Here is a 13,480-nt window from a genome sequence, read left to right as displayed (position 1 = left end):
TCTCCATGCTAGGGATACGGCTCAGGGCTCAGTGGTAGAGTGCTTGCCTAGTACATGCCTAGCATGCATGAGGACTTGGATTCAATCCTCTGCATCAGCAGCCCCCAACACACAGTCTTTTTACCTAGATTTACAAAAATCCTTGGTTGTCCCCCAAAATATACAACCAAGTAAAATGTTAGTAACACATGCTTTTCCTGCATAGTAGAGATAAACAGATGAAGGGAGAAACATACTTTTTATGTATTTATTTGTTTTGACTCCTGGATTTGTTCAAGTCATTGAAAGACAGTAACAGCAAAGACAGCTGCCTCTAGCCTCTGGTCTTGGTTCTCAGGTCTGGAATCTTCCATTTGTCAGTAAGCCCAACAAGAGGAGGTCAGAGAGAACTAATTCCTATGAATCAAGTTCTCAAGAGTTTTTAGTTGATGATGAGGAATGTCACTGCCATGCACACTAGCCTGTGTCAGTTGGCCAATACAGTCTCTCCCTGGAGAGAAGTCCAGACAGCTTGACAGAGTGCACACTTAAGCCTTTCTTGGACACATCATGAGGGCGATTATTGATGAACCCAAAGGGCTCCTGTCATTGAGGCTGATGTGTAGCTGCTCAGGGCACCAGGAGCACCAGGGACAAGAACAGGGTCTTTGGACTTGCTACTCCAGGCTCCAGGCATTGGCTCCTCTAACACACCCTTTCTTACAGCAACAGGAACTCTTCTTTACATTTAAACTAAAGTCTGATCTAATTTCCAGGTCCCATTATTTAGTCCTGGACTACATTCCAGTGTTGACATCATTTATTTTGACGTAAGTGAGCTCTCAGGGGTGCGCTTGACTTCCAGACGTTGACTTTGTAGTCAGACCCTCCTGAGGCCCAATAGCACAGCACATCTTCAGCTACTTCACGCTTTACAGGAATTTGTGATTAAACTGTTCATGTCCATGTGTCGACCATTGAGCGACACCCCTAGCCCTTTTTTATTTCTATTTTAAGACAAAGTCTCAATAAATTGCTGAGGCTGGACTTGAACTCAAAATCCTCCTGCCTCAGGCTCCCTAGTCCCTGGGATTATGGGAATGCACCACCAAGACTGACAGTAACATATTTTATGACATGCTGATCTTTTTCAAAGCACATTCATATACTATTACCATTCATTCATTTGTTAACTAAGTATCTGTTTAGCACCCATTGTGTGGGAGGCAACATGCCTGCACCTGGGAATGAAAGATTACTGAAGCACAACCTCTGTCTTCCTGGCACTTAGAGTCTCCTGGAAAGGGGAGCCAAGTAAATGAGCTATTAAAATATGCAGTCTGCCCTCCATAGAGAGTGTCCACGGATTCGAATGGCCACAGATCAAAAATGTTTGTGGAAAAGGTGTCTTTATACAGCCTAGTTACTCGGCACTTACATGGTATTAGGTACTGTAGGTCATCTAAAGGTGATTTAAAGTACTGGGGAGGCTGTGAATTGGTCTACCCCATTTTATATAAGGGACTTGAGCATCTAGAATTTTGGTACCCTCAGAGACTCCTAGAACCAATTCCCCATGGATACCACGGGATGACTTTAGTACAATGAATGACATGTGACACATGAATGCTGAGTGCTGTGGGTCACACTAGAGGGGCAGTGTACAAAGCCCCAGAGGGGTATGGAAAAGGGCACCAGACGTCTAAACAGAGACCTACACCACGTGAAACTAGAGCGGAGGGGGCTGGGGGGTGAAGAATACTGCAGATTGAAGTGACAGAAGTGCAAAGGTCAAAAAAGAAGAGCCAGACAGATGCCTCCGTGATGCTGATGGACTAATGTGGCAGATAGGACCATAACTGAATAATCAAACAAAAATATCATCACAATTGTAATACATTCTATGAGAAAAGTCTACAGAGAGCTCAGGTAACAGATTGCAAGGGACTTGATTTTGGCGGGGGCCGGGGGCGGGGGGGGGCGGGGAGGCAGTGCTGGAGATTGGGCCCAGGGCTTCATGCATGCCACCCAGTGCTCTACCACTGAACTCCACCCCCAGCCTCAGGGGACTTGATCTTGTCTGTGTTGTGCAATACGGGGGGCTTCCCCGAGGGAGTGGTTTAAGTTGAGAGGGAAGGGGGAGTTGGAGGTACCTAAGAGCAAGGTGAAGGGCAAGCGGAAGGATCTGCCTGTGTGAAGGCCCTGAGGTGGGCGAGAGTATGGTGCTGCGGAGAATGAAAGAAGGTCAGCCTGCTGGTGGGCTGAGAGCCAGAGGTGGAGAGGCAGTGAACACATTCCTCAAGGCTGTGTGGATCATTTTGAGAACAACTGAAAGCCACTAGAAACGTTAGGCATGAAAATGATATGATGTCCTTGAGTGTCCATCACTTGGACTTCAGCACAGAGAGTCCAAAAGGAGGTAAGAGTAGACAGAGGGTCCTTGCTTTGGAGGTTGTTGTCACTGTTCAGGAGGGACAGAATCAGACGAGGGTGGAAGTAGAGAGAAGATGGATCCAATAGACAGTAAGCAGGAAACCTGACAGGAATCAATCTGGGGTGTTAGAAGACAGTTTCAGGCTGGGTCCTGGTTGTGGTGTGTCCCATCCTGTGGAATGTGGCTCCTCTGGCACGCAATGCTAATCAGTAATGGGAAGGAGTATTGATGGAGGGCCAGGGTTGGAGGATTCAGTTGGGATGAGCTGGGTTAGAGGGGCTTTTGAGACATCTGAGCATTTGGACCCAGGAGCCTCAAGCTCAGAAGAGAGATGGGAGGCTAGGGGTGTGGTGGAGATCAGCAGCAGTGAACATGTGGGGTGGAAGGGGAGGAGGACCAGGAGCAAGCCACTCTGCATCCAAAGCTGGGTGGAAGAAGCTGAGCCCAAAAAGCCCTGAGTCAGAGGAGCAGAAGGAAATCCAGAAGAAGATGGCAACCAGGAAGCCAAGGAAGAAAGCATTTTGAAGTGGACAGATGGTCAGTAATGACAATGTCCGTTGAAGACACGAAGACTTAAAGGCCCATTGGACTTAGTTGTTTGGAGGTGTTGAGGCTCAGAGAACACTAACTTGAACCCCAAAGAGTGGCAGCTTGGGGCTGAAGGAGCAGCTTCAAGGTCTCCCTGTACATTCATGCCTCCCCCCCTCACCAAGCTGCCTCTTAACCTTCTTTTTCTCCCACATTGCAGAGAAGGGCCTTTTGAAATCCCCTTACCTGAGAGAAGTTCTTTTCCAAGAAGGAATGTAATTCCTATGAAATCTCCTTAGCCAGGAAAGATTACCTCTCAGGGAGGTCAAGACTAAAAGTCTCCATGCTCAGGGCAACCTACCCAGAGAGAGTTTCATGTATTGTCCTGAGGACTGTAACCTAAGAGGCTTTATGTCCATAAGACAGACAGACAGACACACACACACACACACACACTGCATTTCTTCCTTCCCGTCTCCTGTAACTTGTCTTCACTGTACTCCAGGAAATCCAAGCTTCTATTCCTTTCTGTCAATCAGAATGGCATATAAGCTTCAACCATCTGGCCTTTCTTGGAGGTGTGTGCTTTGCTAAGCTTGCTGTACTGAGATTTCCCCATGTGCATTGATAAGTTTGTGTGCCTTTTCCTCCTGTTAATCTGCTTATTTCAGTGAACTTTTCAGAAGGTGGCGGAGAGCTCTTTCCCTTTACCCCTTCAGAGGTCACTGTCCATCTTAGCAAGAGAGCCAGCTGGGGAGACTTCTGCTGAGTGAACAGTGGTAAGAGGAGAGAGGGGTGGAGGCCAGATTGGACTGGAAGGAGCAATGAATGGGAAGTGAAGAGACAGAGGGCCCCAATTTGCTCTTCTACCCAGAATCTATGTCAAAATGGAAGAAACAACTTCTGCCTGCAGTGACTGTATCCCCAAATACTGAACCCAATAAAAACTAAACAAAGAGAGAAGAGGAAGAAGAAGTAGAGCTTTGTATTCGTGACTTGTATTTTATATTTATAGCATGGTTGATCCTAACAACCACCCCCTCCTTTTTAACCCTGATGTATGGTGAACTATAAAAATGATAGAAAAGAGAAGGGGTGAGTGGGAAACTGCTCCCACCTTTGTGCATCTTTGTTGATCCCCTTCCACTGCACATACCGTACCTTTCAGCATTTTGACTGCAACTTGGATTGAGACTCCTGTTTTACTAATTCCATAAGCTGTGGCATTCATCACTTTCCCAAAAGCACCCGATCCTAGTACCTTCCCTGCAAAGATACACTGGAAGTCAGTTCATTTGAAAGGTTTTCCGAAGAAAAGGAAATGCTATAGAAGTGTCCGGAACATTCAATTCTTACCAAACTCTAAGTTTTCTCTTGGAAACTCCCATTTGAGGTCATACTCATATTCTCTGAAATCAATGTAGAAATACTCATTGTCCAATGAGCCGGTCACCTGTACCATTTGCAGCTGGCTTTCATACCTAAATTGCTTCAGAGACGAAATAATGAGTCAGTGAGCAATCCGAAGTTCTGCAGATATGGGAAACAATAATGAATTGTTACCCCGTCTTTTACCTTTTTGTACTTGTGACAAATTAAAATGGTTAGAACGGCAATGAAGGGGAGACAAAGCCCAATCGTTGCATAGAATGAGATGTTGTCCTGGATGAAGGGGAAGGGGCCTGCAACAGAGGAGTGTCACTAAGCAATGAAACAGAATTCCTGTTTGCTACTATAAATAGTAGACTGCTCATTATAATCTCTCACATCCTGTTTGAGTAACCACTATTTTCAGTCCTTGCAAACACTCTGTGAATACTCTACTCCCCAGAGAAAAGCAGACGATCTTCCTATAAAGGATAAGTTTCCTTCCTAGAAAATCCTAAGTGATTCTGAACTGATTTTTAAAAAATCATCTACTAGGGTTGTAACCCACAGAATGTACAAGTCAAATAAAAAAAAAAAACAAATTAGGTCTGCGTTCCTTCTGTGAACATATCACATGAATGGGGAGAAGTCGGTTCTGTGATGCTGGTGATTCTAAACTAGTAGTGTTTCATTTTGGAGAGCTCTAAAAAACAAAAATCACAAAACAGCAGGCTAAAGGTGAATAAGGAGATTAATAAAAGGGAAAATTAAAGAGACCCCAAAGTACTTAAACTGCTTTGCTACAGTTGGATCTTTTGGTAAACATGCATCATACGGGGAGTTTATGGTTCTCTACATCACTTTAACTTTTGAGTCATAATAATGTAGGTAGAACTTTGCCCCGAAATGCAAAACAGCACAGTGAATGTCAGTGGGGATTCCTGCCTGACTCAAAAAGCCTTCTTTACTCACACACTGAACCTGTGCTCTCTTGTAAAATTCCCCCAGTAAAAGTCAGCCACTGGGACTAACTTCTAATGGGGAATTCCAGGTGGTGGAATATCACAATAGCAACCATTCTCATACCTGGTGAGTTTAAAAGGATTGTTTCACAAGACGTGCCCATGGAATTGTACGCACAGCACTTGACCAGGAACCCTTTTACAGCCTCACTCATGTTTAGGGTACTGCTCGATATCCACTGTCCAAACACTTTCCTGTTAGCCTTTTTATTCCAAATTCCTTCTGTGATTTCTTCAGTGCAGCTGAAAAGAAATGGCAGACAGAGAAGTTAAGACAGGCAGGACTGTGTTGTAAGAGTGGAAGTCGGGGTTTCTGCAGCAAGTTCTAAAAGTGATTTATCTATTATAAGTTATCAGAAACCATCTATGGCCATGGAGAACTATGAAAGTCAGCATTTAAAATATGTCATTATTTCTTCTGAAATTGTATCCGTGAAAAAGAGCCAAGATGTCAGAGTTTTAGGTTCTTCCATGAAAAGAGATGTCAAGGTTCTCATTACTTGGGAGACTTGTCCAAACACTTCTTCCACGTCCAAGAGGGTAATGGATATCCATCCGAAGAGCAAGACGCCTGACTAGCTGATGTTTCAGCTAGCACTTGAGGTTTCCCTGTAGAGAATGACAAGTAAAATAAGCTCATGGAGCATGGTACTTTCATTACTCCACTGCAGTTGTGCTTCTGGGAGGTTTCTTATTCAGGATACCTCAAGACTTTGGGTTATTAGCCCTCCCTCCACCCCCCCTCCACCCCCACACCCCCTGCCATTCTGACAGTCAGGCCCAAGGCCCCTCTGCTAAGCACCACTTTCCACCTTTTCGGCTCTCCTCTATCTATCTGCACACCTCTAAATCATTCTTAGCTTCAGAAGAACATCTGAAAAAAGTCTAGTGAAATGTACTCTTGCATCTTTTATTTTCTTTTTCTTTCACTTTACTTTTATAGTCTTATAGACCAAAGAAAAGAAGATCATTAAAACAAATAAATGGCAAATGATTTGGCTTTTCATTAATATGACCTTTCAAAGCAGTAAAGTCACCAAAGTCACAACACTAGTCAGGTGCACATCTGTAATCCCAGTGGCTCAGGAGGCTCAGGCAGGAGGACTGCAAATTCAAAATCAGCCTCAGCAACTTAGAGAAGCTAAGCAACTCAGTGAGACCCTTTCTGAAAATAAAATATTTTAAAAGTGCTGAGGATATAAGCTCAGTGGTTAAGCACCCCTGGATTCAATCCCTGGTACCAAAAAAAAAAAAAAAAAAAAAAAAAAAGTCAAACACTAAAAGCACATGCAGAAAGGATATGGAATAAATCTTTTAGTTTCTGAGTAACCTTTCTAAGTAAATCTTTTAGCTACCGGTAACCAAAACCAGTAGATAGGGGAGTAAAATGCCAAAATACTTCATCATTCAAAAACAGTTCTATAGCATCCCTTCTAAGCCATGACCTGGCTCTTTCAGATTAATATTCTTACTGAATAAAGTAGTGAGAACACAAAAATAAAATTCTTGGCAATATAAACTTACTTTTTATATTCAGCGTAAACATTTTGGTGAACTGAGCATCATCATTTTCTGCATGGAATATATATTCTCCTGGTTGGTGCTTATGGTTGCAAAACTTAGATATGCTGTTTGAGAAAGAATTAAATATAGATTCAGCCTGATTCTTACAGTAGATGCTACAGTGAAAGATGGTATGCATGGGAAGAGTCTTCTGCAAGGCTATTCCCAAGTTTCCTGGACAAGGAGGTATCTGTAGACTAGACCCTTGCTACTCAAAGGGTGGTCCATAGACAGGTAATCTCAGCCTCAGCATACAGTATCATCTGGGAACTTGATAGAAATGTAAAATTCGGAACTCATTCTAAACCTAGGAACTCAAAATCTATATTTTAAGATGATCTCCATGTAGTTTATATGCCCAATGAGGGTTAGGGCTGGCTGGGGGGTCCTCAGAGAAACTACTGTCCCTATTGTTCTATCCATTCTGGAAAGTATGACCACCCCCAAAGAAAGACTTCTGCAGGTGGATGAGTTTTCCTGCTTTCTGAAATGATTGATTTGCTGATGATGATCCAAGGCAGAACCCATGACTAGCCCTTGATTTACACAGCAATTACAGTGTTGAGGACTCAAATTCACTGACTTTATACAGAAGTATTTGATGGTTTCCATAGCCTCTAATACCTACTTGGAATGCTCATTAAGCATTCACTACCTTTTGTCATGCCTAACTTGATATTGGGGCTTATTTGCCATGTCTGTTAGTACTATGTGATGTTGGAGGTTATCGTGGGGGATGTTGGACAGTGTATGAGAACGGGAAGGCTATAGGCTATTAAATATGGTTTCATGCATCCACTGTAACAAAACTGGAGAAACAGACAAATTCCCTTAACAAAGAATAGGAACTATTAAGGCCTTTAAAAAGATATTAATTAGACCAGAGATAACTTGAAGTTTAAAAAAAAAAAAAAGACCATGTACAGAATGGACAGGACGAAAAGGTGAGCAAGAAGATCTGCAATGGAAGACAGCCTGAATCTAGGAGCTGTGTAGGATGCAAAAGCCTAAAAATATAGACCTTGTGTTTAGTCAGTTTCCCGTCACTATAACAAATACTTGAGATAAGTCAACTTATAAAGAGAGAAGTTTTATTTTGGTTCATAGACTTGTAGGTCCCAGTCCTTGCTCTTGGGCCTGTGGCAAGGCAGCACATAATGGCAGGAGTGTATGGTGTACCAAAACCACTTATCTGTTGGCTAAGAAGTGAAAGAAAAGAGGAGAAAGGAGCAGGGATCCCACTATCCCCTTCAAGGGCACACTCCCAGGGACCAGAAGACCTCCCACTGGGGCCCTACCTCTTCAAGTGGCACCACTCCAGGACACAAGATTCCAACACACAGGCATTTAAGGGGACATTTAAGATCCAAATTATTTCAACTCCTATCCTAAAAATAGAAAGTGGGTAAAAACCTACATACATGGAACAGCGAAAGCATTAAACTGAAGATATGTGGACCATCGATGGCGTAGAGGTCAGTGTAACGAGAGAAGTCCAGTGGGCTTCACAGAAGCAGGGCTTGAGGGGCACCCCCACCGCCAGATGAGCTGGTTTAGATAAGAGGATAAGAAAAAGAGATCTAAGAAGAAGGCGAGGCTGTGACTGAAGGCTGGAGACAGGGACTCACAGGGCTACAGGAAACTCTTGACTGCAGCAGGGGATATGCTGGGCTGTCGGAGAGACCAGGGCAAAGTGGATGGAATGGGGCCAACTGATTGGGGACCTTGAAAAAGCAGCAGAAAACAGGAGGAAGGCGTTTGGGATCCAGGAGGAGAAGGTGAATATCATGAACAGTATTTTAGATTCCTTTGACGGCAGGAGGAAGGGTTCACGGGAGGAAAGTCTGGAGGTAGCAGTAAAAATCTAGCAATTTATTCATTCAACGGTCAGTGGTGGACCCTATTTTGTGGAAGGAATTAAGGATACAACAAGATATTTGAAAAAAAAAAAAGGGTTTCTGTTCTCAGTATTTTACAGTTTGGTGGTAAAAGCAAACAAGAAAAGAAGCAGTTATGGTAGAGGGTGGGAAGTTCTACAATAGGAGAAGTAAAAGTTCAGATTTGGGGTTTCGGAACATGACAAACTAAATGTCATCTAAGGTAGGGAAAATGGGAAAGAAGAGCAAACCCAAGTGGCACCAGGAAAAAAAAAAAAAAGGCAGGTCCTGAATTGGATGAGGCAAAAGGAGGCAAGAATAGAATCCCAGTTGATCCCTATGATTCGAAACATACAGCTAACTGATTAGTGACAGCTTTTGAGCCCATGCTGATCTGACACTGATGTTGGGTGCCCTTAACTCCTGAGTGGAATAATAACTCTGTCTAGTGATGAAAGGATTCATTTCCCCATCAAAAGTTTCCAGCAATTAATGAGCACTTGACAAGTTTTTAGATGCTTTGTTAACAAGAAGCCCAGCGCATAAAAAATGTTGCTTGCCCTGACCTTTTCTCTTTCTTTCCTTCTTTTTCTTTCCTTCCTTCTTTCCTTCTTTCCCTTTAGTACTAGGGATTGAACCCAGGGGCATTCTACCACTGATCTACATTCCCAACCCTTTTCATTTTGAGATAGGGTCTCACTAAGTTGCCCAAGTTGGCTTGGAACTTGTGATCCTCCTGCCTCAGCCTCCTGAGTCTCTGGGATTACAAGCGTGTACCACTGCGCCCAGCTCTGACCTACTACTGGACCACAAGGAAGAAAGGGTGAAGTGGAAATGATAGAAAGATTGGCGGGAAAGTCACAGGAAGCCTACGGGGAAGAAGAGGAAATCTAGGTACCGTGTGATTCCTAAACTTCAGGAAGGCAGCGTTTCAATAGTCCAAGAAAAGATGTGAGTTTCTAAAAGGGAAAACGTAATTCTCTCTGAGCAATGGCTAAAGACCTTGAAAAGGAAGGAGAAAGGAGATTTTTAAAAAGAAAGGAAGGAAGGGATAGAGATAGGGAGGGAAGAAGAGAGGAAAAGAGAAAAAGAGAACTCCATGTGGCTAGCCAAGGACCATGCCACAGGCGTTAGTCAATTTGGCAGAAAGAGCAATGACCAATGCAACTATTTATCAGTAAGTGGACCAAAGCGAAAGGTTTTGTGAACATTTTTCTCCTCGGTCTTTTGTGTTGTTTTCATGGAGTGTGGTTTGCACAGAGATAGCACCTAAAATGTTTTCACTCTTTTGAACCATTTCCATGTAAATAATCATGTAAATAACCGGAACACAAAACTGAATCTCTGGGTTGTTTGAAACTGCTCTTTCCCTCTCCTTTCTAACAGTCAACCCTAGCAACAACTGTGTGGCTGAACCTGGGAATTCCAAGGGGAATAACCAATTAGATGTCTGGGAGAGCCAAAGCTTCCTCCTCCCCCGAGGGTTTTTCTAAAAATGGCCTGTCTTGCATGGACAGGAGATCAGGAAATCTGAGTTCACAGTGAAACAATACCTTGGAGACTAATAAGATGTATGCTTAAGACAACTCTGAAAGGGTTTTCTCCTCTGTCATCAGATTTAGGTCATTTTATTTTCTACTTAGTGCCCAGAGGGGAGGAATTGAGAAAGGGCAAGCTCTTTCTAGGAGCTTCAGAGAATAATTTTACTATTGGGTTAAAAAAAAAAGATTTATTTAACGAGCAAGAGTCAAAGTCAAATCAGAGGACAGAGATTAACTAATAAAGAATGTATTGGTGAAGTTGAGAGCTTGTGAAAGTGCAGAAGGAAGGGGTGACAAGATTGAAAGTGGCTTTCCACAACACAGAAAGATGGTGAATAAGGAAAGACGGTGGATCAGGAAGCCTGGAGACCTCATCTAACCTCAGGCTACAGGGTGGAAGGCCTGAACACAGCCTGGCCAGAGTTAACCCAGCTTGGCTATAGTAAGATCTGCTCTGTTCAAATTTCTGTTCTGAGATAGATGAAGATGGTGGGGGTGTGGGGGATGCTGATAATTTCGTAGCTCTCTGTATAATACCATGCTCATTTTAAATTTCAATTCAGAGATGCCCACAAGCCTGGTGTACAACCATTAAAGATTCGATAGCAAAAGATGGCACATCCCATGCAGGTTAAAAACACTTTTATTTTCTCAATAACCTAAGAACATATATGTATCTCTGTTTTTTCTTTCTTTCTTCTTTTTTTTTTTCTTTTTTGCAGTGCTGGGGGTGAAACCCAGAGCCTTGTACATACTAGGCAAATATTCTACCACCAACCTACACACATCCCCAGGCCCAGAGTATTTCTGTTTTCTTATACACTGGGTTTGAGAGCCTCACATTTTTGAAATGAGTTTGTGTCAAGAGGCCTTATAGAGAAATGACTAAAACCACAAACATCAGAGTTCACTATTTCTGCTAGAATCCCAACACTGCTATTGCCTGCTGCTGTGAACTTAGGCAAGTCAGTTTCCTCATCTGTAAAATGAAAGATTAAAATAGTATCTACCTCATCTGCTCATTGGAAGAGAAATTTTCAAAAAAAGCATTTTTTGTATAAAGTGCTTAAAACAGTGCCCAGCAGATAACAGACAAAATGTACGTGAGGCTCGTTATACCTAGTAATCATTTTGAATAAAAAATAAATGTAAGAGCTGATGTGGCTCAGTTGCATAAAGTGCTTACCTAACGGGTGCCAGGCCCTGGGTTCAATGCCCAGTACGGGAGAGGGGAGAAAAAAAGCAGTGAGAAGTTTTACTCTAGGATGTAGAGTAAGTGCGGAAACCACATTAAAAGAAAAGGAAGGGCTGGGGATGTGGCTCAAGCGGTAGCGCGCTCGCCTGGCATGCGTGCGGCCCGGGTTCGATCCTCAGCACCACATACCAACAAAGATGTTGTGTACGCCGAGAACTAAACAATAAATATTAAAAAATTCTCTCTCTCTCACTCTCTCTCTCCTCTCTCAAAAAAAAAAAAAAAAAAAGAAAAGAAAAGAAAAGGAAGATGTAAGGGGAGAAAAAAACTCAAGTCAATGCCCATGAACAGGAGTAGTTTAAAAATTCCTAAGAAGTAAAATACTATGCAGCCATTGAAAACAATGATGTAGGGGCTGGGGATGTGGCTCAAGCGGTAGCGCGCTCGCCTGGCATGCGTGTGGCCCGGGTTCGATCCTCAGCACCACATACCAACAAAGATGTTGTGTCTGCCAACTAAAAAATAAATATTAAAAAAAAAAAAAGAAAAAAAGAAAACAATGATGTAGTATAATAGTACAACTATTAACATAAAATACTTACGATATTTTTAAATGAAAAATCATATTACAAATGACATGATTTCATGTTTGTACAAAAATCTATACTTTACACTTCTATCATGATGGTTACATAGAAAAAGTAAAAAAAAAAATTATCTCTGGAGATAGAATCATGGCTGGTATTTCTACTTTATTAAAGACCATCTCACAAAACGAGAGTCAGGGAATGGTAGTGATTTTGCCTTATATGACTGGGTAGGTAACAGCCTCAGTTTCCATCTTTTTAAAAATGGGACAATTAGGATTAAATAAGGTAACCCATATACTCTGCACATTGTCTGGCATGAGGTAAAAGTTCAAAGTACCTTTCAGTTTTAATAAGTGGCTTCATAGGATGCGACTTAGAACTTAAAACTGAGTGGGGTCTTTGGGGATAAAGGGACCCAGGCCCACAGTGGCAAAGAGCAGAAGTAAAAGGGAACAGGACTTAGTTGGGAGCGCTTTGTACTTGACTAGGCCCAAACTTCTTCTCCCTGTACACACTCAGGCTCACCTCCTGTACCAAAAATATTTAAAACATTCTTCCACAGGTTCTCCAGCCTCTGCCGGGACATAGCATTCACTGTTTTGAGAGCCTGCTTTTCTGTTTGCCCTTGCTTCTCTAGAGCAGGCCCTGGCTCATCATCCAGAACCCACACGACCGTCAGCCTGCTGTGTACCTAGAAGTTATCACACTGCAGTGGTTGCCTGGGATGGGGGTGGGAGGGGTAGGCAGAACTGAGATTCATAGAGTAGAAAGATGAGATATTTCAGGGACAAGGAAAACTCAAGACTTGGGCCAGGCTAAAGAAGAATCTTTCAGAAGAGATTCCTACATAATTACAATGATCTCATATAAGTTTTTCTTTTTTCTTTTTTTTTTTTACCAAGAAACTGGAATAAACTAACATAGATTTGGTGTTTATGATGAAGGTTATAGGTAGGAGGTTATGCCAAACAACAGGTGAAATATCCTGGAAGCTTTTATCAAGACCAGGATGCCAGGACAGCTGGAAAATTACAATTTCATCAAATGCAGACACACAAAAGCAAGCCCTACTGAGCGCTGGGGGTAATATTTGAGGAAGTAAATTGGAGAAATGAAGCTGTGAAGGTGGGGAAGCTGACGGACTTCTGGCACACACGCCATGACCACACCAAAGCTTCTGTAGGAGTCATGTTGTTACTTGGGCTTTCGGTTACAGATTTAAAAAAAAAAAATCATGTCTCTTTACCAATAAAATCATCTCTTGCAACACGATTAAAACAGGACACTGCACCATCCACGTTCAATTCCATTAAATGGGGTTAAGGATGCTCACGGCACTGTTCTTTCAGCTAATTAGTAAATGTGAAACTTATTATCATCAAA

General features: G+C 42.6%; 1 protein-coding gene across 3 annotated transcripts in view; it reads right to left on the bottom strand.

Moving 5' to 3' along the window:
- Flt3 (fms related receptor tyrosine kinase 3) overlaps positions 1-13,480 on the bottom strand; it is an 83,823-nt gene that overhangs the window by 24,780 nt on the left and 45,563 nt on the right. For all 3 annotated transcript variants that reach the window (XM_078016188.1, XM_078016187.1, XM_021730125.3), the window contains 6 exons: positions 6,856-6,959; positions 5,832-5,940; positions 5,396-5,574; positions 4,517-4,623; positions 4,298-4,430; positions 4,103-4,207 (listed from right to left, as the gene is read on the bottom strand). In XM_078016188.1, the coding sequence (XP_077872314.1) occupies positions 4,103-4,207; positions 4,298-4,430; positions 4,517-4,623; positions 5,396-5,574; positions 5,832-5,940; positions 6,856-6,959 (737 nt within the window). The remainder of the gene's footprint in view (positions 1-4,102; positions 4,208-4,297; positions 4,431-4,516; positions 4,624-5,395; positions 5,575-5,831; positions 5,941-6,855; positions 6,960-13,480) is intronic.

This window comes from Ictidomys tridecemlineatus, chromosome 6 (genome assembly GCF_052094955.1).
Source record: "Ictidomys tridecemlineatus isolate mIctTri1 chromosome 6, mIctTri1.hap1, whole genome shotgun sequence".
Classification (NCBI taxonomy): Eukaryota; Metazoa; Chordata; class Mammalia; order Rodentia; family Sciuridae; genus Ictidomys; species Ictidomys tridecemlineatus.
Note: the sequence above shows the minus strand (reverse complement) of the source record. Positions and strands in the feature narration are given on the sequence as shown.